At 39.2% G+C, this 26632-nt stretch overlaps 3 protein-coding genes and 1 long non-coding RNA gene across 5 annotated transcripts; 1 reads left to right on the forward strand and 3 right to left on the reverse strand.

The window, feature by feature from the left end:
* Positions 1 to 1847: 1847 nt before the first annotated feature.
* acads (acyl-CoA dehydrogenase short chain) lies at positions 1848 to 10717 on the reverse strand. The gene is made up of 10 exons (XM_044333008.1): positions 10601 to 10717; positions 8439 to 8599; positions 8205 to 8354; positions 7979 to 8090; positions 6101 to 6252; positions 5827 to 5997; positions 5277 to 5414; positions 4021 to 4116; positions 3885 to 3941; positions 1848 to 3790 (listed from the first exon to the last, which is right to left on the reverse strand). Exons 1-10 carry the CDS (start codon positions 10626 to 10628, stop codon positions 3638 to 3640), a joined length of 1218 nt encoding a protein of 405 aa, XP_044188943.1. The 5' UTR covers positions 10629 to 10717; the 3' UTR covers positions 1848 to 3637.
* LOC122968094 lies at positions 1848 to 24788 on the reverse strand. The gene is made up of 4 exons (XR_006398748.1): positions 24778 to 24788; positions 23626 to 23629; positions 17780 to 17786; positions 1848 to 3280 (listed from the first exon to the last, which is right to left on the reverse strand). It is a non-coding gene; the product is annotated as an uncharacterized LOC122968094 (long non-coding RNA).
* Positions 12580 to 16570, reverse strand: crybb1 (crystallin, beta B1). The gene is made up of 6 exons (XM_044333025.1): positions 16474 to 16570; positions 15947 to 16090; positions 15003 to 15121; positions 14714 to 14846; positions 14124 to 14266; positions 12580 to 12990 (listed from the first exon to the last, which is right to left on the reverse strand). Exons 2-6 carry the CDS (start codon positions 16067 to 16069, stop codon positions 12813 to 12815), a joined length of 696 nt encoding a protein of 231 aa, XP_044188960.1. The 5' UTR covers positions 16070 to 16090; positions 16474 to 16570; the 3' UTR covers positions 12580 to 12812.
* cryba4 (crystallin, beta A4) lies at positions 23024 to 25189 on the forward strand. Of its 2 annotated transcripts, none has more exons than XM_044333033.1 (6): positions 23024 to 23106; positions 23664 to 23737; positions 24004 to 24122; positions 24327 to 24468; positions 24608 to 24750; positions 24949 to 25189. In XM_044333033.1, the coding sequence occupies exons 2-6, from the start codon at positions 23699 to 23701 to the stop codon at positions 25094 to 25096; spliced, it is 591 nt and encodes a 196-aa protein (XP_044188968.1). In that variant the 5' UTR covers positions 23024 to 23106; positions 23664 to 23698; the 3' UTR covers positions 25097 to 25189. The 2 variants fall into 2 exon arrangements, with proteins under 2 accessions (XP_044188968.1, XP_044188967.1); XM_044333032.1 differs by having other exon boundaries at positions 23057 to 23106; positions 23694 to 23737.
* The last annotated feature ends 1443 nt before the right edge of the window (positions 25190 to 26632 follow it).

Below are 26632 nucleotides of genomic sequence, written 5' to 3' on the forward strand. Positions count from 1 at the left end.
CTGTCTGTCCTTGTTATTTATGAACTGTTAGGCCTATATCAAATATTTAAAGATGACACACATGCATGATCACTATAAATAAGTAGGCTACGTTGGCACATATGCATCAACGTTAATGAGCAGGAAGGTCATCAGTGAGCAGAAAACACAATATAATATTTTTTTTTGCACGTGTACTTGTTTGCATGTGAAATAAAAGGAAACAGAGCCAGTTAATGACGTCAAAATAATCAAGAGTGTGGTTCACACACCCTGATGGAGCTCTAAACGACTGGTGTGGACCTTCACTAAATGGCCAAAGAGGCCGACGCCGGGAGCATGCAAGGCCGGTTTTAACAATGCAGCCGGGCCAGACTATCGTCACGATCAGCACAATCAGCAGGGTGCAACTTAAAGCGTCAGGAAGCTTGGCCTAGATCTGCACACAGCGGAGCAATCAGTGCCCTCGGCTCACGTGGATCGACGAGGAGACGAGCGTGCACGATGCACAAACAACACACATCAACAACAACACAAAGAAGCTGGTGATTCACTGATTTCAGGGACACACATCCTCAGGCTGGGAGATCCCCCCCCGCCCCCCCCGCAGGAGGAACAACAGTCTCATGTTGTTTCACTAGAACCAGGATTAAAGGATACGGCTGCTAAATTGCTTTATTTTTCTTATTATGAGCAAATCTCATGTTTGGATCCAAACCAACAACGAATTAACCTACTAACAAGTATTATGTGTGCATCAAAAGTCTGATATATCTTATTTCTCTGTGCTGTTGCAAAAAACACTGTTAAAAACACGTCAGTGAGTCACATCGCTGCACTGGGTGACACGTTCCTGCATCATGAAGAGTTTGGTCATGTTAGTTTGTTTAGAAATGACTCCAAAGACTCATAACAGCATCATGTTTTCACTCTCTAGAGAGTAGTTCAGTGTAAGGCAGATGCTACTGAGCATGTGCAGGAACACGATTCAGGACTTTGGTTGAACATCTCGCTCAAAAACAAAAAAAAATCAAATTGGATTCTTGTACCAGAAGAGAGTTTGTTCCTCTTTTCAACACATGAACAGTCTATTATAGCGTCCATATTGGTTTAACGTGACGTCATGTGTGATTAAACCTCTGGACGCCGTCTTCCACAGCTGACCAGTGTCTCCAGTTATAAAGTCTTGATATTTAAGTTATTTAACATCTTTAGTTGAACTCACAGAGCAGGTCGGCTTTAAAAGCTCCTCGTACAAACTGAACTGGGACAGACTGGTTTCCAGTACTATGCACCTCACTACTGGAACGAACTGCAACACAGTTTAATATTAGAGACGCTTGTTCCTCTGAGGGACTTTAACCAGCTGCTGTTCTTCACAATGTCTGACTGTTTTAAGTTGTGTGTATGATGATTGTCTTCGCTGAATAAATAAAGATTAAGAATATTTAAACAGAATTTTAATGTAGTTGGTTAAGTGGAGCTAGTTTTAACACTATTTAATGATGACAATTCATCATATTTTATAAAGATAATCATCTGTTTTGTATGTAAATCTAATTCTGCAAAGTAACCAGTAAGTAGAGCAGTCAGATAAATGGAGTGTAGAAAGTAGTTAAAATTAAGTACCTCAAAATTGTGCTTAAGTGCAGTATTTAACTAAATGTATTATTTACTGATGACAATTCATCTTATTTTATAAGATAATCATCTGTTTTGTATGTAAACTGTAAGTCAGATAAATGTAGTGGATGAAGTAGTGTAAAATAGAAATACTCGTTAAGTACAAGTACCTCAAAATTGTGCTTCAGTGCAGTATTTGACTAAACGTCACCACAGCAGATGCAATAAAATCTGTAATTTCTCAATATGATCAACAGGAAGTGTGGTTTTATTATCATTTGCACGCAATAAATTACAATAAAATATGTACATTGGAGGCACAAGAGGTCTGTGAAAAACAACAACAGAGTAGATTCATTTCATCTCATTACAGCCTCTTACAGTCTTTGATTCATTCACAGATTTTAACCTCAAACTGCTTTCAGCTTCTCTAACAAGCCGACATGAAACCAGTTAATGATTCAAGTATAAACTCTGACTGGGTTAGTCAAACTCTGTACATTCTGAAAAAAAAAAGAGTGTAAATGAGATTTTAATGCAGCGTTTCCTGATGATAATGATGATGATGATGACGATGTTCAGTCTGTGTGAAGCAGAAATGGGTCAAGAAACATGAAGGCACCACGTCGCCCCCTGCTGGTGAAACTTCTCTCATAAAATGTTCAGTATTTCTTTGCAGGAAGCAAACAACTGATTAAAAAAAAACAACAACAGAAGGACAGGACAACAACTCATCTTCTTAAAAGGCCAGTTCACCCAAAATCATATAAAAATAACAAACTTTGGGAATCTGGAGATTGATTCTTTCGGCTCATCTGTTTGACAAAATAATCCGTTTACAAGCTTTTTGGAGCTTTGACACTGAACGTTGGCTTTGGACGTAAATGATGAGCTGCAGAAAAGTCCAATATGGACACAAACAGTAAGAAAACCTTGAGTCGGGATTGTTTTGTCAAACATTTTGTAGAAAGTAGCAACTAAACAAACATTTGATGGACTATTCAGAGTAAAATTAGATATTTCTGAAAGGACAGTTGCTTTTTTTTTATCATATTTATTTAAATTCTTCTTCATCTTCTGAGCAGCAGGAAATAAATCTCACAATCTTAGACACATAAAACCAAAACTACCTGCGTGTAGAGACGATGCTGTTAAGAGTTAGAGCAGAGGTTTCAAACTGGGAGAGAAACGTGCTAAAAAAAACAAAAAAAACCAAGAGGAAGTTACTTATTGAGGTTTGGCTGCATGATTTGGCCGTTTCTGCTTTATTAAGATATAATAAGGCGTTGCGGTGCAGCTCTGCAGGCTCGTTTATTTGTAACCGCTGTGAAACTATCAGAAAATAACAGCTTTCTCTCTCTCTCTCCGTTCACTCTCTAGCTCGATCGACCGGCGTCTGTGTCTCTCTCTCTCTCTCTTTCTCACCGCCGTTAGCAGCCTCAACACGTCGCCCTCGTTAAAAACGAAGAGGAAGGACTGGCGTATTTCACCGCAACGCCCGATTTGCTGTGAACTCAACCTCGTCACCACCATCAGCAGCGGTAATATGGAGGCGATTTAAATACCATAAAACCCATAAAGAGGTTTTGATTTGATACAGTTGATTCAGCAGAGTTTTAATGGAGCGGACTGGTTTTAATGAGACGGAGAGTGTTAATACTGGAGTTCATAGTTTCAACTTTCTAATATATTCTAACACTACTAGAGGTAAGAGTTATTTGTATTTTATTTGGGTGATCTGACCCTTTAAACTGTCAACATACGGACGTCGTCTTAAGGCAGCGGAGGCGGGCGGGTGTGAAACTGTGACGTTATTCCTGAATGCCCTTCTGGAGACGTTGGAGGTAATAACGGACGAGTAGATTCAGATCAATCCTGTAGTGTGATCTCTGATCTGTCGCCTGTTGCGAGAAAAAAAAAAAAACATATAAAAGCTGCACGTCAGCTGACATCTCGTTATCGTTACGGATGAGGTGATGATGTGACGTGTGTCGGGGTTTATGTTCGTATTGTACCAGAAGGTACTGAGGTGTTTCTACTGCTGGTACTCCTTCAGTAACTGGCCGGCGATCACCAGTCTCTGGATCTCACTGGTGCCCTCGTAGATCTCTGTGATGCGAGCGTCGCGGTAGTGCCTCTCGGCGGGCATGTCCGCCACGTAACCCATCCCACCCAGGACCTGGATCGCCTGATTGGAAGAACAAACAAACAGAATTTTTAAAATAAATGCTGTTGAGGAGGTTTTAATCAGTGTTTTTAAACTAGTTTTGTTGGTTTCTGACCTGATGTGAGCAGAACGTGGCGGCTTCAGACGCTGACAGTTTGGCCATGGCTGCTTCCTGCAGGAGAACGAGGGACGACGGTTGAGTCTTAAACTTGTCGATAATGTGAAACTTGCTGCGTCAGAGGTTACTTTACCTTAGAGAAAGGCTTCTTAGCGTCTCGAAGAAGAGCAGCCTTCCAGGTGAGCAGACGAGCGCTTTCGAGGGCCACGGCCATGTCAGCCAGCTTGAACTAGAAAATGAAACAAGTAGTGAAACAACTCTGACACAACATCATGTTTTAAGTTGATATGTTGAACTTGTTAGCAAACAGTTGCTTATTTCCACATCCAGCAGTTACGGAGCAACATTATCATTCATGTGGAGTCGTGTTTATGTCCACCTGGTGAATGTAAGTTCAATATTCACTCTCTTTTAGCTCTGTTTTTACTCTCTACCAACTCCTGAGGGAAATATCTGGCTCTTTAGCTGCTAAATGCTCCACTATGTTCACCAGCTAGTCTACAGCTAACTGTGTCTGTTTGCTGTTTGGTGCTGAGCAGGTAGTGTACAGTGGCTTTTCTGTTTCTGTTTCCACATTTTCAAACATGAGGATTTGCTGCTTTCAAGTTATTGTAAAATGTTGGATGTCATCTATGGCTCTGTGACGGGGCTCTGCATCATAAAGTTAGGGGACTCACAAAATAAACATAAAAAAAAAGACTCATTAGTAGGGATGCATGATATTATGGGCACGTCATCGGCCGATAAAAGCTCTAAAATGAAATATCGGCATCGGCAAATTCTGAGCCTTCTCCTCCGCTGCCTGACTGTGCTTCCCTCCACGGACAGTCTCACCCTGACGGTCCCGGTGTTTCCTCTGCAGGCTCCACTTCACTCAGCTGTCCGTCAGACCCGCTGCTTCTTCCCACTTTAACCTGAATAACAAACTGGGACTCTGTGCTCCGGTTGGATCCACATGGAGAGCTAAGGCTAACGTTAGCTGGGAGGCTAGCTGGTTGTGCATCCCTCCAGCCATGCTGCTGCTAACGCTCCGCTAGCCTCCCAGCTAACGTTAGCCTTGGCTCTCCATGTGGATCCAACCGGAGCACCGAGCCCCGATCCTGTCTGTCTAATAAACTCAAAGAAAACTCTACTGCTGCACCAACTTGGCAGGTTCATTAAAGTTTTAATGCTGAACTCCTGAACTCCAGTCTTCCTGAGTTCTTCCTTCATATATTGTCTTTCTTGATCATACTTAGTACAGTCTATGCCTGCATGCATAAAAGTCTCCTCAGCCAGCTGGAAAAAATATGTGCATATATCAGCATCGGCCACAATGAGTTGGAAATATCGGCAGATCAGTTATTGGCAAAAAATCCAATATCGTGCATCCCTACTGATCAGTGTTACCTGTATGGCTTGCAGTTTGCCGATCGGGGCTCCGAATGCGGTGCGTTTGTGTGCGTAGTCTGCAGCGCAGTCCAGAGCAGCCTGAGCGATACCGAGAGCCTGAGCCGCGATACCGATCCGCCCGCTGTCCAGAGTTTGCTGTGTGAGAGACAGACGACACGTTTCCTTATTTAAAGTTTTGTGCAGGTGTAATGAAGCCGTGAACTTTCTAACACGTGTGTGTGATTAAAGCTTGTATTTAATTAATAAGCAGCTCCCACCGACAGCCTCAACTTCTCTCTAGAGATATTAAGTCCTGTTAGCGCTATTTAGCTAAAGTAGCTAACGTTAGCTCAAGTGTGCACACCTCGCTACGTCCATCTTTATGTACAGGCTGGTCTGAGTTTGTGCTGATTAAATTGCACCAGAATCTAATTATGTTTTTAGTGTTTTCTGCTGGAGAAACTGTACAAGTATCTTGACGTCGTGTCATCTGCTGCAACAGTGAAATATAAGTGTGTGGATGACGTCAGGATCCGTGTAAAGCAGCTCCAGCGTGTGTTTTTGGTACCATGGCGATTTTGAATCCGGCGCCGCGGGGTCCCAGCATGTTGCCCAGCGGTATCCTGCAGTCCTCCAGGATGATGTTGGCGGTGGACGAAGCTCTGATGCCCAACTTATCTTCCTTCTTCCCCAGAGAAAGCCCCGGGTACGGCATGGGGATGAGGAACGCGCTGATGCCCTGCAGACACGGAGGAGAGAAGCAAGTTGGAGGAAATAAAAAACAGACAGGTGATGGTGATCTGTGAGTGCGACAACGTGCGGCGGCGGCAGCGGCGTCCTGCCTTGTGTTTGAGCTTCTTGTCTGTGGTGGCGAACACGATGGTGGCGGAGGCGTCCCAGCTGTTGGTGATCCAGGCTTTGGTTCCGTTCAGCACCCACTCGTCTCCCTCCTGACGCGCTATCGTAGAGGCCGCGCCCGCGTCGCTGCCGTTACCTGAACATCCAGATTAAAATCTTATTAATCATAAGAAGAGGATTTAGACGCGTCTGTATCGTCACAACATTTCATCACTAAATGACCCAAAACTCGACTCTCTTGCTTTGTTCTCAAAGTGAAAAACCAGATAAACTTTCTTCAGTTTGAGCTCTTTCGTCTGCAGCTTGATGGACGTAAACTTACTAAACGTGTAAATCTTTTAACATTTCAGTACCATTAATACTTTGATTATTGTATTTATCTTGGCCTTATTATTTATTGTATTATTATACATGACTGCATGTGTTCAAATATGGTTATAATCAGTGTTGCAGATATTCCTCCACCAGGGTACGGAAGCCAGGAAGGCCAAACTCAAATTATGCAAGTTAATGTTCATTTTCAGCGTTTTAATGAACATCTTGCATTTGAATGTTTTTCACCTGTATGTTATCACTGTATTCAAAGAGTTTAAAGTTTTATATCCAGTTACTGTACGTCCTGAACTTTATTTACTATCATACACTGATTTAAACACATCAACTTAATAATAATAATAATAATAATAATAATAACGTCTCGTCACATCGATATACTTTTATAATCTCACTTCCCAGAGCTCTGCTACGTTTGCATTATCTCCCTTTTATATTCTATGTACAAACTATACAACCTGCTAACACCTTTAATCTGTTTAATTACAGTTAATTAAATTTCATTCTTGTTTGTTTGCATCTTCTGTCGATTCACTGTTTGTCTGTTTCAGCTTATTTTCTGTATATTTTTCTGACCTCTCAAGGCCTTTACACACTGGACGCCATTTTTTCGTGCGATTAATTCGCACGTCAATATATTTTTTCGAACTGTTGCTTGAGTCATGAGAACTTTCACATTAAGAGGCGAAAAAGCGATTTTTTTTCAGAACGAGGTCGATTTTTCAGACTTTTCACACAGCAAATAAAAGCATCAACCAATCACAAAGCGTAATCTGCACAAACAGCTGTTTCTGGGTGTTGAGTATCCTGCTGTATGTTTTGAACATATTTACCGTATCTATATTGATTGATCAGCTCCAGGTCTGTCTGTGAGCACTGCAGGCAGACAGGTAGGTATCATCAGCATCATCATCATGTTTTTATAAATACAAACACTGTGGATTTCTTCTCGTGGAGCCGACATGCAAACTATTTAGGTTCAGTAACTTCCTGCTGTCAGTCAGCCTGGTGAAGGCAGTTTGTCCAACGGCTGCTTCTGTGGACACTGAACGCAGATCAGAGATCATCATCATCGTCATCATCACTGGAGGATGATGTCAACATCTTCCTGTGATGATGATGATCTCATCCTTCTTCTCCTCACTCTAAAAGAAGAGGGGAGCGTTATATGTGTTCAATCCACAACTGCTCCAACCTGCGTTCAGCGTCTCATGTCCTCAGTAGCAGCTGCTGACTGACGGCAGAACGAGCCGTCGCAAATTCACATCACTGCCGGTGTGAATAGTTTTGATGTGAACTATTTGCAGGCGATTATTTCGCAATTTTGTGTCGATTATTCGCGTCGCTGTGTTTGTGTAAAGGCCTTCAGATGAATCTATTTATCTTGTTTTTCCCCCTTTACTTTTATTCTTTATCTAGCTTTAATTTATCTATTTATTTTGAGTTTTTGGCTTTAATTTATATTTTTATCTTGTGCATACGTGTGTGTGTGTGTGTGTGTGTGTGTGTGTGTGAGGTGTTTTATTTACCGGGCTCACTGAGGGAGAAGCAGCCCACTTTGTCTCCGCTGGTGAACGGCGTGATCCACTGCTGCTTCTGTTCTTCTGAACCAAACTTCAGTATGGGTCCGATGTACAGAGACTACGAGCAGAACCACAGAGAGCAGAGCCAGAAAAAATTAATGAACACACCGGCAGCTGAACCAATCACAACGTTTGATCAGATTATATTAAAGCTTAAAGTTCCTCCACACACGTTGTTAACGGAGACCACGACTCCCGTGCTGGCGCAGCCTCTGCTGATCTCCTCTATAGCCAGACTGTACGCCAGATAGTCCATCCCAGCTCCGCCCAGCTCCTCCGGTACCTCCATGGCCATCACCCCCATCGCACCCAGCTCCTGGATCTGGACAAACAGTAACGTGAAACATAAACCATCTCCTCCGTTCTCATGTGGTTTGTCAGACATCGGACTGCGGCGTTTACGTACCTGTTTGGCAGGGAAAGTATGTTCTTTGTCTAGTTTGGCAGCGATGGGGGTCAGTTCTCTGTCAGCGAAGTCTCTGCAGGTCTGTCTCAGGATCTGATGAGTCTCTGGTAACTCTGCCAGCTGCGACAGACTCCGACATCCACTCAGACACAAGCCAAGAGCTGAGAGAGAGAAATAAACAGGTCGGGTTAGTCATTTTGGTCTAGAAAAGGACAGTAAATGGTGATAAATGTCGATCACAGTTTCCCAAAGTGACCGACAACACAAAGATACTCAGTTTAATGTCATAGAGGAGTAAAGACACCAGAAAATATCTGTATTTAAGAGTCTGGAAGCAGAGAAATTTGGCATTTTTCCCAAAAAATTACTTGAACGATTATACGATTATCAAAATATCGTAGTTGGTGATTAATTTTCTGTCTTTCTGACTGATCGTTGCAGCTCAACATTCCTCTACGGATGTTAACGTCAGTCATTCGATCACTTTGATCCAGACTGAATTATCTCAACAACTACTGAACGGATTAACATACATTGTTGTTCAGACGTTCATGATCCACAGAGGATAAATCTCACTGACTTCAGGTTGACAGTTGTGGTTTTTAGTGAAATATCTCACAGTGACGTCTTCAGTTTTTTCTGATTAACAGTCTAAAATGTTAGAATATGCAGTTAACTGTCATATGTGACAAAGAAACAGCAAATCTTCACATTTGAGTAGCTGGAACATTCAAATATTTTGGTTTATTTGCTTGAAAAATGAGGATTAACTAATCATTGCAGCTCCAAATGAATGTTTAACGAAGTATAAACACTGGGAGGAAAGATTTCTATTTATAATTTTCAGGTTATAAAAAGTAATTCAGCTAATTGCATTTTCACTTAAGAAAAAACACAGATGGTGTCGTTGATTGATTCCTTATTATTCTTCATAAAACTGCACTGATGACTCTGTTACAGGATACAGTTTGTACAGTGTGAGTATTGTTTCTTTACAGGTGATCGACTGGTTTGAGTCACTGCTGAACAATGAGACCCGGCTGCAGCTGCACAGACACCAACAGTCAGCCAGAAGTGACACATGATGTTGTTACGGGTGTTATGATACGTTATGATTCACAAAGTTCACGGTGAGATTTGATCTGTTGTGACGAGGTCAGGATGTGATACACTGACAGGACGGTGGAAATAAGAAGAAGTAGAGAGAAAGTGCTGAAACCGGATGATAAAACTGGATATTTTACCAACATTATGATTATGAAACCAGATAAGACGTGTTGTTAATCTTCATCTACGTTCAGAAATTTTTTACATAAAACTGCTCCTCCTCTGCTAGAGGTACCGTTTCACATGTCTATAAGTTGTTAACAGCTCCACCAAATAGTGATTTTTATGCTTCACTATTAATAATCTAATGATGTCATATATAATAATATATCAGTCAGAGGGACCAAACCACTACTTTAACTACATCAAACTCATAATACTTACGTACTTCTACTGCAGTAGGATCCTTTCTGCAAGACTTGTACTTGTAATGGAGTATTTTTACTTTACTGTATTGATACTTTAACTTGAGTAAAGAGTTTTTCTTCCACTACTAGCTGTTTATTCTGCTGCAGTACATTAAATTCATTCTGTCTTTGAAGGCAGCACCTGCTCACCGGTTAGCTTTCTGTTATTTAGGTGAAAGGTCATCCTCATCATCAGTAACCTTTGGCTCACACTGAGAGTTTTAAAAACACCTCAAGGACACAAACATAAATGTGAAACTATTTGGCAACACGCTAATGTAATTTTTCTCTTCGAAAATGACCTGTTTTAGTGTTATAATCGCAGCTAGCCGACTAATTTATAACCTTATGTAGCCGAGAAGCTAACAGCAATTTCTATGACACATGACCGCGTGTTAAGTCAAAGCTGGCAAATATTTCTATTATATTTACTCTCATGTTATCAATTAAAGTGTTACATCGATTAATGAGTTTGCTAGTTTAGTCTAGCAAAGTGCACATAGGTTAACTCACTGGTTAGCGTTACGTAGCAAGCTAAGCTAACAGGTATTTCCAGTACACGTAGCTAATATAAAGCTAATAACTGGGTCAGATATGTTTCCTAATATAATCTTTACTTGTTTAGATTGTTTCTCTTGATGTACTCACCTTTCCTTGCTTTGAAAAGTGCAGCCATGGTTCTTTTCTCTGTGCTTGATGTTCAAGTGTCTGCTGGTAGCTAGGTGTTATGAAGCACACTGCTGCCTTTATGTGCTGTCGGAATTATTAACTGCGTTACGAGATGGAGGCACAGTGTGTGTGGCATTTTACCTTAAAATATTCAACATTTAGAGATAGATAATATTCAAATAAGATATCAGCCACGAGTTAAAAGTGTTTTTCTCATGTTATGTTGTTACAGATTCGATTTTGTCGTGTGATATCAAAATGAACAAACTCGCAACGAAACGATATTACAACTTCCGAGCATGGATAAAGAGAATTTCAAGGATCAGTGAAGGCAGCATGTGGCCTAGTTTAACATGACGTGACGTAAACTCACTAAATGTATTTAATCGTCATTTCCACCGTTATAAAATAAAATATTTTTACACAGTCTATGTTATAAACACACTTTTAAATTTTCTGTTACACATGTTATAGTATATTTTAAGTATAAAGACACTTAAGACTGACTTTATTGTAAATGTGATGATTATAATGGGAACGCTTTTTTAAAAATTCACAAATGTCTTTTCCTTCATGATTTTATAAACTTTTATAAACTTCTAAAATGTCTTTAAAACAAAGAGTATATGCACGATTCATTATTAAACTATATTATTATTATATACTATGTATACAGTATATATTATAATATTCCATTGTTGAAAATATTTAAAATGCAATTTGTATTTATTTCATTGTATTATGTTTATTTATTTGTTTGTATTTTTTTTATTGTCATTGTCATTGTCCTTTTTATTTTGTATTTTCTTTCACAAGACTTGACTGTAATTTCAATTGATAATGTTTAACAACTAGTCTGTGGTGAAATGAAAATTGTTTTGATTAATAAAGTCTTATTTAAAAATACACTCTGTCAATTAAATCAATGTCTGTTAATGAATTTCAAACTCAGCCAAAAGATTATGCAGCAAATTTTTTAACACAATCCGAATGGTGCAGTCAGACTCCCAAATGCAAAGACAGCATAATACCATCCTCAGGTTACAGTAAAATGTATATTGGTAAAGATGGTCCATTTATAAATCACATAGCAACCAATAAATGTATTGTGAACATTATCCTTAGACTCTCTAACTGCTCTGAAAATAAATATTGGAAACAGTCTCGGCTGTTAATATGAAAATATACGATATGTATTAACAAGCAGGTCAAATAAGTTCCTTTTAAAGTAATGTATATATATGTTATACAATGAAAATGTTTTGTTTATGTGTTCTTTTTGTGAAAGAAGTGATGAAACTCTATTACTACTACACTACAACTCTACTATTTAACTGCAAAATAAGGAACCTGCAAGGACTGAAATTGTTTTTAAAGCCCATGAAATTATTGACTGAAATTATTTGAATGTTTTTATTTTTTCAACCTCCATATATTATTTAATTTCTGCTGATTGTAAACAGCTCCCTGCATTATTATCATTATTAGTTGTCTAATATTATAATTTAAGTACCTTGTTATTGTATATATACTGTATTGTATATATATATATTGTACAATTTTTTTATTTTTATTTTTTATTGTATATATATATATATTAAACAATCACTATATTTATAGTGATTGTTTAATTCAATAATATATGCTATATATGATATCTGAAAACTAAGTGAGTTTGTAATACTACTTTTATGATTATGATGATTTCCATGTATTTGTGCAAAACACAATAAAACTACAGTAAAAATGGCAACATCTTAGATTACTGTGTAATTATTTTAGGAATAATAATAATAATTTTGTCATACCAAAGGATATTTAAAGATAGCAGGTATTGAATGTATAACTGTGAAAATGTAATAACAAACCACCCAAACACCATCAATTTATACAGTAATATCACCCAAAACATTAGTGATTTTTCTGTGCAATGAATAAAGTGGATTCAGCCAAGAAGGTTTCAGGTTTTTCACAACATATTTATTTTTTTAGCACCATAAAAAGTCAGTTAAGGTTGTCCGGTGTAACGCTCTCATGCTGTCTTTCCTTCGGGATGGAGCGATGATGGTGGAGGTTTAGGAAAGGATTGGAGAAAGGGGGGGGGGGGGGGGTTGGGGGGGGCGTTTGGAGAAATAAAAAGCTGAATGGGGCTGCATGTCTATGACAGCACCCGACGGCCAGCAGGGGTCATTCACTTGCTAGCGGAGGTGAGGGTGAAGCATCCTCTCTGGTGGAACTGCATGTCCCTGATACGACGCATGGACTGGATCTGGGGCTGGAAGGCGCAGAAGTCGTTGTAGTGTCTGTAGTCACCGCACTCAAACAGATACTGGTAGCCTCTGTATCCAGGGTACTGGTAACCCACCCAACTGGGAGACACACACAGAGAGAATGAAGAGTGTTAGTATACTGGAGGTTTAGTGGTTTAGACTCTACAAGGGAAAAATCTTCCCCACAGGTATTTGAATCTCATAGTTTGTACACAACTATGATTTAATTTGACTTTTTTTAGCTCCTACTGTATTATTATTATGATTTCTGGATAAACAGGAGACTAGAGGTCCCTTAGTAGTCACTGAGGAAGTTCTAGAGGTCACTGTAGAGCTTATATGGGTCCTCTAGGAGGGTTAGTAGTCATTGAGGAGGCTCTAGGGGATCTTTATGAGGTTCTAGTGGCCTCTCAGGAGGTTCTAGAAATCCCATAGGAGGTTCATTTTCATGGTGGAGGTTTTAGAGGTCCTTAAAAAGGTTCTAGTGGTCACCGAGGAGTTTGTAGTGCTTCTACTTGTGATTGAGGAGGTTCTAGTGGTCACTGAGGAAGTTCTATAAGTGCTTTAGGACATTTAGTGACCATTGAGGAGATTCTAGAGGTCCTTTAGGAGGTTCTATAAGTCCTTTAAGACATTTAGTGGTCTTGGAGAAGTTTCCTAGAGGTTCTGAATGTAATCAAGTAGGTTCTATGGGTCCATAAAGGGGTTCTAGTCTGCCTAACAGATATGTAAGGGTGCCTTTAGGAGCACCTGCACCACCATCATCAAAACACCAAATGAGAGAATTTGTTTTTAAGGAAAGGTGTTCATCAGAGGTTGAGAAGTCATAGCTTGTTGGTGGAACAGTCCATATGAACACGTCTGTATTTTACAGGGAGAGTTGGAAGTCATAATGTCAAGAGAAAAATCTATTCTATAAATACACAACAAAACAAAACATCACACAGTCAGCTTTAAGCCTTGTGATGACATGTCATCCTTTTCTATGAACAACTACATTGTAGTGTGACTCCAGAGGCCTGCGGCTTCCTCTAAAGCTATGTCTAAAACAATATTTGCAGTACAGAGCCTCCACTTTAGTTATATATGGATAATGGGCGAATGGATTTGCTCTCAGGCTGTATGACAAACTCTTCTAATTTCTTGATGACACACAGTATAAAAACACAAGCCTATGTATTGATCTTCTACTGAATCCTTCCATTCTGAAATGTGTGTTTGTGTGTACTCACGATCCTCCTGGCACCCTCACGCTGCCCACTCTGTCGCAGAAGCCATGCGCCCAGAGGGTGGGCACATCATCCTCCTGGATCTCCATCTTGTTGCCCTTGAAGTCAGAGAGCTCATACAGGCAGATCTTGTGCTCAAGGCTGTCCTGCAGGGCGGAAATGAGGGAAGGGAAAAGGGTTCAAATTTAGAGCTCATCTCTAACATTTGTTTTTAGCTATTTCTGGTTTGGTGTAATTTAAGTAATTATGCTGTGGTTCTATAAGTGGCAGTGTTTGTCTTTGGTCTAGAGTGAAATGTGTTGACTTTTAGTGCATGGATTGGGTTGAAATTTGGTAAACACTTTCACAATGTCAAGAATATAAATCCTAATGACTGAAGGCAACCAACAGGTCACCAACATGCCAACATAAGAATGCTAACATGCTAAATTTGGCATGCTATTATACTAAACATAATGCTAGCATGTGATATTAAATAAAACACAAAACAAGACCTTTGAATATGTAACCTTGTGCTCTGACAAATCATAATGCAGATTTTTACAGAAAAATTGTGAAAATAATCTGCGGATGAGTCTCACTGTTACTCGTACCATGCGGACGGGCCTGAGGGACATGAGGCAGTCGCTGCGGTAGGAGTTGCTCCAGGTATCCCAGCGAGGATACTCTCCCTTCTCCAGGATGAACATCTCCCCACGGAAGTTAGTCTGCTCAAAGGCAACAAAGCTGGAGAAGGGGCGCCGCCAGGCACAGGGGGGGCACAAGAGGGGGAAAGAGGACAGGAGAGAAGAATTAGGGGAAAAGTATACGCAACTGTAGAGATTGTTTGTCTAAATGTAGCTGGTTAAAAATGGGGGTTTGCGTGTGTGTGTGTCTACTTACGGGCCGCAGTCCACGATGATACTACGCACTTTATCCATGCCACGGTCGCACACGTTCATAACCTCGTTTGTGACCTCAATCATCCTTCCCTGGAAGTTCTCCTGGTCGAACATCATGAGCTGCACAGAGGAGATGTTGCAAGTTACACCAGTGGACAGAACAACAAGCATCACATTCTTCTGTTAGAAGATCCCAGAGTAATAATAATACTAAAAAAAAACTGATTTAAGCACCCGAATAAGTGCTGGAGAACAACTAAAGACAAGTATTTTCATTGTCTAGTACTATTTACTCCTGCTGCAGAACATTTATTTGACAGCTATAGCTACTAGTGACTTTGCTAATTAAGATTTTACTCACAAAACAAATGACAATCTTATAGAATATAAGCAAATTAGTGTAGATTAAACTTTTGAACAGGATGTAAAATAGTTAAAGTCCATCTCAGCTGGTTTTAACATTAAAATGCAGCATTTGTGCATCAATAATAAAAAATGCAGTATAATATATGCTGATAATATTTCATGTTATTTTACTGTTTAAGTGGTATTGATACTGTAATTTCATTTAAGTAGTGCTTCCACTTTGTGAACATATTTGAATAAAGAGAAACAAATTCTAAGCGATGCAAAAACCTGCGTGAGAAACACCTTTAAAGGGTCTGTTCACTCAAATCACAAACATTATCCATTTGCCTTTTGTTGTGACTTCAATGCAAAGAGGCTGAGCATGAAAAGTTTTAAAATCCTCAGTGCTTCAAATGTTATTTTTTAAAATGCTGTTAGCACCACAAACTAAATTCCTTTCACCTCTAAATAAAACCAAAACAGTAAGTGAGTAGATGTGTTGAATTTGGTTGAACTGACCCTTTAAATAATACAAAATGTAAAGATATTTTATAAAAGCAGTCTCTGTAGATGTGTAAAGCTGCTGCAGTGACTCACTCTGAAGGATCCCACGCCAGGCTCTCCGGTCTTGGTGGCCTTGCTGGAGGCAGCTGGGGCAGGGGCTCCCTTGTCCTTGGCATCAGTGCCCTGGCTGGAGGCGGACTTGGCAGTCTGAGACATGGTGAGGGGCTTCAGGAGAGTCTGGGTGAGAGATGGAGGAAGACAAGTGGGGGGAAAACATAAATAGAGGTGTAAATGGAAGTGACAAGATCGCAGAGGAGAGAGAGAGTGAGAGGGAAGGAGAAGTGGATGCTCGAACGTTATCACAGGGCTGGTGGGTATGTATGTTTTTCTGTGTATATCTAAAAGGTGTTTGGGATTTTATGAATAAAACATAAGCTTTATGTGGGAGGTTCATTTTGGCCCCCCGACTTCTGCCTGGGTCTTTCCCCAGGCTGAGGGGTGCTTTTCCTGGGTGTGGTGGGCAGGGAGTGGGCCCTGTGCTCTGGATGTGTTGGTCGTCTCTCCTGTGCTATGATGATGATGGATGCTGGTGGTGGATGTCGGTGTCTGTGTGCCCTTACCTGCGTTAGTATAGCTTGCAGTGCCGTGTGAGGGAGGCTGGCTCGTGCTGGTCCCTTCAACCCTCTACCAAAGCTTTTATACTCTGGCAAAGGCCAAACGTAGAGGCTCACAGCACAATAGAAAGCCTCTCGTCATCACAGTTGGCCAGTGCCAAAGCCACCGGGTCATCGCATAGCCTGGAAACGCCGCCGGCCCCTCTGGCCTGCCTGTAAGCGTTTTGCTATCAAAGGAAACCACTGACCAAGGCATTTCCCCATGTGTTAGTGTGGTAGGGCTGTGAGCTATAGTCGCATGTAGAGAGGAGGAATGCAAAGGTCCAGAGGGCACAAAGAGGTAATCTCTGGTCTCTATCACCTACACAGGCAAACACAAAGATACATTTTCTTTAGGTTTTAACCTGTGATGAGAAAAAAAAACAAAGATTCACTCTTTTAAATCATATGGATCGTACTGTTTCTTGGTTTTGAAGAATCACAACAAGAAAAAAAAAATCCAGAAAACAGGCAATAAATACATTTGTTAAGTATATGTACGGAAGTAAAAATGTGTCTGTTTTTACTTTACATGTCAGTTTACATTATGCATGTTATAATAAACATTTAAAAAATATACAACACTTGACTTTACATAAAAATAATTAGTTCAACATTTTGGGAGCTTATTCACTTTTTATTCGAGGGATGAATGAAAAGATTGATGTCTGTGTGATAAGACAGTTAGCCTAGCTTAGCATAAAGACTAGAAGCAGGAGGAAACTGCTAGCCTAGCTCTGTCTGAAAGTAAATAATACACCTAGAAACCCGAATGAATGGGGGCAAAACATCCCTTAAAAAATGTTTGTGGAATTGGTATGAATGGGGCTTTGAAATGCCCTCATAAAATAAAGAGTTAAACAAAGACTTAATACGTTTTGCTAAGTGTGTCCAGATTTTTCTCTGTAATTCTGGAAAATATCTAAAATGCCCCTGAAACATATTTCATGAGGGCAGAATGTAGCTCTTGTAAAACTCTGGTAGAAACACTTTTAATCACAGTCACTGAGAAATTCATCTACACATCATCACACTATACTGTAGCTCATACTGGAGGCTTGGCGACTGCTAGTAGAGCTGGTTGGTGAACTACTGTAACCAGCTGGGTGGAAACATGCTACCGCTGGTCGTTCATAATAGCTGTCTGACCTTCTTTCTTTTCTCTCTGCTCTGTGCTGTTTACTTTTCTTTGGTGTTTTTGTTCTAAGGATCGAACATCATTTCATTCAATAAAGAAATTCAGGCCAATTCACACATTTCCATTTAAACAAACTGATTTCCTGTGAATTTATTTTTTTCGATTTTGAAGGTGACTTAAAGGTGAATTCCACTGATTTTAAACATTTAAGTGTGTTTCCAGTTGTTCTCTGTCGTAAAAAGTAACATAAAGCCTTTTGTGTCTCCACAAGGGAGCTGTTGTGTGAAATCTGATCAATTGCCTCGAGTGATGTCACTTGAGTCAGCGTCGGTTGGGGGCTGAAAACGACAAGTTTGAAAAGTAAAAGGAAGCGGTGAAGTTATCAGACCTCTGTAGCTCCTCGTCTCTGCCGGAGGCTAGCAGCTCCAGGCTACATTAGCCGCTACTAGCATCACACACCTAAATCTGCATAATCAAGTGAATTTAGTCAAGTTGCATTGTGGGTAATGTAGGCACCAGGTTGTGTGGAATAGAAAAGATATTTCTGGTTCTGCTGCATTGATTTTTCTTAACTTTTTTTTTTAAACAGAAATGTACAAACAACAATTTACAGTTTTACAAAAAACTTTTTCTTCACAAACAACAGTGAACTCATCCGCTGGACACTCTACGTCCTCCATATCTGTAGCACAAACCTGGAAACCTCACTGTGATGGAAAGACTCCAGGAAGTTCACAGCTGTAGACATAAAGAACATAACTCCCCCTAAACACCACTGCTTCCAGTCTTTATGCTAAGCTAGGCTAATCGCCTCCAGCTCTATACTTAACACAAAGACATGAGACCGATATTGATCTTCTGTTGTAACTCTTGGCAAGAAAGCGAATTAGTGCATTCCCCAAAATGTTAAACTATTCTTTTAAAGTTTTCTAACATAAACTCCTTTAAGTAACTGATTGCACCAGGCCAAATAAGGCTACAAGTAATGCTAACTAGATTTGCAACGATAAGTCAATTTGTCAATCAACAGCTAATTAATCGCCAACTATTTTCATAATCAAATTAATTTAGCCTTTTTTTTAGGAAAACAATGCCAAATTTCTCTGGTTCCAGATTCTTTAATCCTCTATGACAGTAAACTGTTTGGGTTGTGACATTCGAGGACGTCGTCTCAGGTTTTAGGAAACAGTGATCGACATTTATCACCATTTTTTTCTAACATTTTATGGACCAAACAACTAATCAAATAATCAAGAAAATAACCAACAGATTAATCAATAAAGAAAATAATCATTAGCTGCAGCTCTATCTGAGCAAGAGTGTGTTTTATTGCTTATCAATTCAACTTTTAAGAGAAGAATGATCTTTCAAAAGCTACGTATGCGCTGTGTCGTGTCTCTAGAGGTGAAATTAACGTTGTTGATGATGATGATGATGATGATGATAATTCTCGGATTACATGCAGATTATGTCTGGATTATATCACTTCAGATGTGATTATTTCCACCATGAAAAGCGAGATTAATCTGATTTTGATATGTGCAGATTAGGTGTGAACTAATCCTGCTCTGTAATCTGTGAGCTTCCTGTTGCTTTCTGTGTTTTCACTGCAGCCGACGAGACTGTCAGACACCGAAAGCTGCAATCGAATGTGTGTTCTGATATATAATCTTTATGTTTTATGGTGTTTTATGTTTTCAGATAGATCAGATCAAATAGTTAGACTTTTATTTTAGACAAAGTTCTTTAGAAATTTAGAGCTTTGACTCATTTAATTAAAGGTCATCTCAATATTTTCCTCCTCATCTAATCTGTCTGCGGCTCTCAGCTCCGATCCAAGAGTCAGTATTTAAAAACACCTCACAAATATAAAGTTTAATTGTTTTTAAAAAAGTCTCAGTAGTTTCCTAAAACAGCTGGCGACTGTAGTTTTCAGCAGATGTTACTCAAACAGGAGGAAATAGTGCATTTGTTGGGGACTATTTCCAGCGGCGGATGAATCTACATTTGGTGCTCTAGTGAGTATTTCTGGCAGCAGGACGGCGTGAGTGTGTTGATGGTGATGAAGGAACATGTCGCCCGGTGCAGCGATGAGACTCACTGATGTGTTTTTAATAGTTTTTGGACGACAACGGAGGAATAAGATATATCACACATGATACTTGTTATGAGAATCAGCTTTTAATGAGATTTGTTGCTTATAAACAAAAATAAAGAATATAATGAAAGTCGTGTTTACGTTTCTCAAAGATATTAATTGAAGAAAGTATCATTTTAGTATAAAATATTTGGTTTAACTTTAATTTGAAAACAAACTCAAGAGGAAGACATCTATCGACCCCGCGACCTTTCATCTAATAACGCTGACGCAAAGTCTGCTCAAAGCTGCACATTTATACTCCCAAGAAGAAGAAACCTGCTGATTTTTAATACATCATGACTTTCCCCTCGGTGACGTCTCCAGACATCACCAGTGTTTTCACCTTTCTCGCACTCCCTCCTCCCTGATCACGAGTCTCCTCTCAGGTGTCTGAACCTGACTCATGTGTGTGTTCTGAGAAGACCTTTATAAATAACATGCAGTATTTATGTTTTTCCAATTCATGGCTGTAAACAACGCGGCAGGAAACCTATTGATCATTATCTGGAATCACCTGTTTAAATATTCTGTCAGTAACTACAGCAGGCCAATTATCACACCCTGGTATTGATCCGCACTCACTCATGAGTCACGATAAGTGAAAAAATAATCAGTGCATCAGTCATTTCTTTCACTGAGGAAACGGTTTCATTTTCATTAAAGCAGATTATATATTTATATGTTTTTCAAAGTGCTCCACTGAACGCTGCAGGAGGTTCTTCCTCCCTGTGATCATCCACATATATAATATATATATATATATATATATATATATATATATTTGTATATAAATCCTCCTTTTTCTGCTGAAGATGAACTTTTTTTTTTCAACTTCAACAACAACAACCACAACTGCTGACTTACATTTAAATTACTGCACATCTCCATCAGTACTCTGACATTAATCTACTGTTAATTTTACACTTTTCATTCAATTTACCTTTGCACATTACTGTTACTTACACACCTTACTGTTAATTTACTGTTAAATTACTGTTAATTTACTGTTAAATTACTGTTAAATTACTGTTAAATTACTGTTAATTTACTGTTAATTTAATATTAAATTACTGTTAAATTACTGTTAATTTACTGATAATTTACTGTTAATTTACTGTTAATTTACTGTTATTTTACTGTTAATTTACTGTTAATTTACTGTTTGTCTACTTTGCATGTTTCCATTTTTGCACTTTTGTCCACACTGTGATTCTTCGTTGCACATTACTTTTTGCACATTTGCATTTGTACATTTTTCTATTTACTTACTGCACATTTATTTATTATTATTACTATTTTATTTTATAGTAGTTTTTTACCTTTTTACATATTCATTTCCTCTTTCCTCTCTCTTTTGACTGCATGTTGAGCAATTTCCCTGCAGGGATCAGTTTTTCTGATTCTGATATATATATATATGTGTGTGTGTGTGTGTGTGTGTGTGTGTGTGTATTTATTTAAAGAAATGACCTTTTGCATTGTGATTCGCTCGGGTCAAACATGTTTATCAGAATTTGAAGCAACAAACTGTCCTGCAGTGCAGCTGCATTACAGACTAAATTCCTTTGGAGCTCACAGGAAATAAAGCAGTTGTTTAGAAAGTCGTGATGTCCATACAGCGCCTCTGCTCTCTTGTTTACAACTGGTTCATTATGTAAGCAGTCACACACACACACACACACACACACACACACACACACAAAATGTCAAAATTCCAATCATATTATGCGATAAGGAGAATTATCTGTGACTTTAATTATGAAAATTTAACACATTAACATGATAAAAACCTTTCAGTCGCTAATATAATTGTGTAATCTACCAGATATTCTTGCTAGAACTCTTACTAATCATCACACACACACACACACACACACACACACGCACGCTTACATTCAACTATACTGTTTATTATAAAGCACGGCAGCATATCAAAGGCAGCGTTACTGTCCTACACTGCCAGGCAAAGTATTGCCACACTGAATGTCTGGATGAATAACTTCCTCTGTGCTGTTTATGTTTGTGCTTGCATACATGCAGCTCTGTTTCATAAGCATGCACTATCTGCACTGCAAATCATTTCTCCTTAAATAAACACGCTGCTGACGTATCAGCCAGGCTGTATTTTGACTTCATGTCGCCAGTCATGAGCTGAGAATGTTGAATATCTGAGCACCTTTCTGATATGAAACGGTTAAATGGAGACAGATAAATGCAGAAATGATTCAAACAAGGCTGAAATTATCAGCTGTTTAATCAATATACATAACTGACTGTGTGTATGTGTGTAGAAATACATAAAAAAACAAACATAAATCCAGTTTTCATACTTTAGAACAGATAAGATCTGTAAATAAAACTACCTTTACTGCTGTAAAAAATCAATTTGGTTTAAAATGAGAGAAAGTTGATGTGATTTAAGAGGAATTCACATGTTTAAAAAAACAAACTGTGATCACTAATGTAAAAAAAAATATAATTATATTTCAGTTAAAGGGGTGAATTTATGGAACAGCTGCAGTGAGGATCTGTAAACATGTATGTATATGATAATTTTTAATTATTTACTGAACAAATATAAAAACATATGATCATAATATGATAGGGTGCAAGATACTGTACATTTTTTGCTAAATTTTGATGTAAAATATGATTTGTGTTGCAAAAATGTGTCACAATCACCTGTAGCTTCACTTATTTGGACTGCAAATATCTTAATGTTGTGTTATTGTATCATATATATGTATATATTATATATATATGACCAAAATACATTTCAAATAGCAGTTTGACAGAAAGTTAATCAGCAATTATTTTGCTTTTGTGAGTATTTGATGCTTTTTTGTCATATATAATGTATATATTTGTGCTTTGGGGCCATTTGTTGAAAAACTGAATACATCATTTAAATTATAAAAGATATTTTATGGGAAAAGAATTAATTGATTAACCAAGAAAAGAATCTGCAGATGAGTTAATACTAAAATAAACATTACTGGGAGCTGTGGTGAGAAATAAACAGTGAGAGAGGCTTCCAGCTGCAGTCGTGTCCTTTAACTCTCAGTATTTTCTCAGCTGTATCTTGACTCTCTCTGATATTCCTGCGTCTCCGTGTCCACTACCCGTGGTGATAATGTGGTGTCTGCACTTCTGTCCCTCCACAGATTAACAGCGCTTTTGTCGGGGGGGACAAAGCGAAGCCCCTCCCAGCTGCTGAGCCGGGGCTTTCAGCATGGCCCTTTGCCAGGGGAGGCTTTAAAAGGGTGGGGGCGCGTGGCTCCTCTCATTCCCACGGCACGACACCAAAGGGCATCAAAGCAAGGTGAGTCCCAGTCCCTCACCCAGCCAGCACAGCCAGCACAGCCAGCACAGCCAGCTAGCCAGGGGGGGATAGGGCACAGCAGCCCCCTTATATCCACAGTCCGTCCCTTAACCCCACAACACAGGAGCCGCCCGGGCTCCAGGGCCCCACAGGCCATCAGTGCACCCAGTGGCTGAGATAAGGGAGCAGGGGGAGGAAATGGGCAGAATATAAGATAAAGAGATAGAACGGGTGGGAGACCTTGATGAAAACTTTTGGCTTCTTTGACCCGCTTTAGTTTTTTGTGTGTGGAGGAACTATAAATAGATGTTTCAAGTCCAGGATTTATGCTTTCAGGCTGATTCCAGTATCCAAACTCTTATGTTTCTAGTGCTTGTCAACCTTTTAAAATACACACTGTTGCTGTTTAATAGGTCTTTGTAGTTTAACACAGCGACTTTGGATTTCCAGCACTATTTCATGTATGTTTTAAATGTCTTTTCTGCATCAGAATCATGTTGAACTAACTTCTCTCTAAACAACTCTCTCATCACGTGTTGTAATCTCTTCTACTGTAGAGCCTTTCCAACCGATCTTTCTCCTTCCAGACAAGATGACTCACCACTGCACCAAGTTCTCCGGCCACTGGAAGGTGAGTCTGACGGATTGGAGGGATTCAGATTCATACATCACCTCTCGCTGGAGGAGGGCCTTTTAGACCCTCAGATATGAACATATATCAACCCCCCCCCACAAAAAAAGGCGCAAAATTTATCAGCAGCTCTTCAGAGAGAGAGAGAGCTGCCATATGTCACATAGAGTTTTATCCTCTTTATCACAATTCTAATGCTAGAAACTGGTTTGTCAGGGTAACAATCACAGCTAACATCATCTTTTTTGTCTCTATTTCCCCGTCAGATCATTGTCTTCGACGAGGAGTGCTTCCAGGGCCGCCGCCATGAGTTCACCTCCGAGTGCAGCAACGTGATGGAGTTCGGCTTCGAGACCGTGCGCTCCCTCAGGGTGGAGAGTGGAGCGTGAGTAAAAAGATATATACACACACACACACACACATAGAGAGAGAGAGACAGGAGTGGCTTTACATCTGTGGAGAGGAGCAGAAAATATCATAAAACTTCTATTTATGGGAAAAGCCAAAGAGAGAAATTGGACTCAAGTTAACATGACAAAGAAGCAGAAAGTATTCATCTTCCTCTGTTGCTTTTTTTTTTCTTCTGCAGCTGGGTTGGTTATGAGCACGCCTCTTACCAGGGACAGCAGTTCGTCCTGGAGAGGGGAGAGTACCCCCAGTGCGACGCTTTCGGTGGCAGCAACGCCTATCACATTGAGAGACTGACCTCCTTCAGACCTATTGCCTGTGCTGTAAGTAGATCCAACAAGTTTGTCACTTCTACGCTCGTCTTCTGTTGATCTTTCTGAAGACTTGAGCGACCGGGAACTTATATATGTATTGTTTACATTTGTCCTCCTCCTCCTCCTCCTCCTCTTCCTCCTCCTGCAGAACCACAGAGAGTGTCGTATGACTATCTTTGAGCGTGAGAACTTCCTGGGCCGCAAGGGTGAGCTTAGCGACGATTATCCCTCCCTCCAGGCCATGGGCTGGTGCAACAATGAAGTTGGCTCTCTCAAGGTCCAGTCTGGAGCGTGAGTGTCCCCAGCTGCTACTTCCACATTTTTAAATTTCCTTTCCACCTCTTTTTTTTTTTTTTTTTTGTGTGTTTTTTTTTTTTCACCAGCTCAAAAATAATCCTTTCACAACAATAATCTTTTGCAACGTTTTGCTCATGTGTTACTTCCCTTCCCCTCTCTCTCCCTCTCTGACTAACTGTGATTTCCCAACAGATTCGTGTGCTACCAGTACCCTGGTTATCGTGGATACCAGTATATCATGGAGTGTGATCGTCACTGTGGGGAGTACAAACACTTCAGGGAGTTTGGCTCCCACTGCCAGACCCCTCAGATCCAGTCCATCCGCCGTATTCAGCAGTAACAACTTACTCCAAACCCTTTTATCCCACGTGACCCTTCACCTTTGACCCCTGCTGATTCCCAGTGCTGAATAAACTGTCTTTCTTAAACCTTACTGACTTCCACCAATGTATCTGATTACCTAATCGATCACACAAGACGGGTTCTGCACTTACGCTCACGTTTTTTTTCTGAGCTACAATTGATCCTACACGCTTCACACGATGGTGTACGGAAGCTGTCTGGTGTCAGATGTTTGGCAATAAAGGTTGGATTTTAAAAAAAACTAATCAATGAAGAACTGAGTTTATAATGCTAAATGTTTTTTGCACAAAACAAGGTTATTATAAGGTTATTATAAGGTTATTATAAGGTTGCATTGACAACATTTGAGGTTGCATTTTGGGCTTCAGGAAACTGACATTTTTTCACAATTTTCTGGTATTTTTTTACACCAAACAACTAACTGATTAATCGAGAGAATAAAAAACTAAAAATAATAAGAAATAATTGTTAGTTACAGTTTGTAAGTGAGAATCTTGGATTACAATAGAGCTGCAACAGTTAGTCAATTAGTCAATCAAAAGAAAATGAACTATTTAGATGATCGATTAATAATTTTGAGTCCATTTTTCAGGAAAAAAAAAGCAGAAATTCTCTGAACGAAGGCTGCAAGTTATTGATTAATCTGGAGATTTTATTAAATTAATTTGTTAATCATTTAGTAATGAAAAACTGTCCAAGATAACATCTCCAAATATCTTGTTGTGTCCGACCAACAGTCTAAAACCCAAATATATTAGGATTATAATAAAATGAAATAAAGAAACGCAGGAAATCCTCACATCTGAAAAGCTGGAATCAGAAGATTTTCTGTGTTTTTTGCCTTATAAATCATTGATACAATTAATTAATTACTAAAATCCTTGGAGATTATTTTTCTTTTGAATCAATTATTTGACAAATTGTTTCAGCTCTAGTTAGAACCAGAGAATTAATCAATTATCTGATTAAAAATGATGATGATGAAATGATTAATTGATTATCAAAAAGTTACAGATTAATTTCCTGTTGATCAACTAATAGTTTCAGCTCTGATTATTACTTTCTACTCCACTACATTTATCTGACAGCTTTAGTTACTTTTCAGATGAAGATTTGACACAATGGATAATATAACAAGCTTTTAAAATACAACACATTGTTAAAGATGAAACCAGTGGTTTCCAACCTTTTTGGCTTTTGACGTCTTACAAAAAGCAGTGTGTAGTCGGGGTCACATTTCACATGTCTATGAGTTGTTAACAGCTCCACCAAATAGTGATTTTTCCCTCTAAACTTCTCACATGCTTTCATTTCAATAAATAATCAAATGATCCAATATTTCAGCAAAAATCAAAGATTAGAGAAAAAGTCCAAAAACTGAAAACAGATTTGTGTATCAGAACTTTGTTTTTTCTTCTTTCCTCTCCCATTAATCATCTCACCACCCCTCAGATTTATCTGATGACCCTTTGGAGGGGCCCTGACCCCTAGGTTGGGAACCACTGGACTAAAC

The sequence above is a fragment of the Thunnus albacares genome, chromosome 18 (genome assembly GCF_914725855.1).
Source record: "Thunnus albacares chromosome 18, fThuAlb1.1, whole genome shotgun sequence".
Taxonomy (NCBI): Eukaryota; Metazoa; Chordata; class Actinopteri; order Scombriformes; family Scombridae; genus Thunnus; species Thunnus albacares.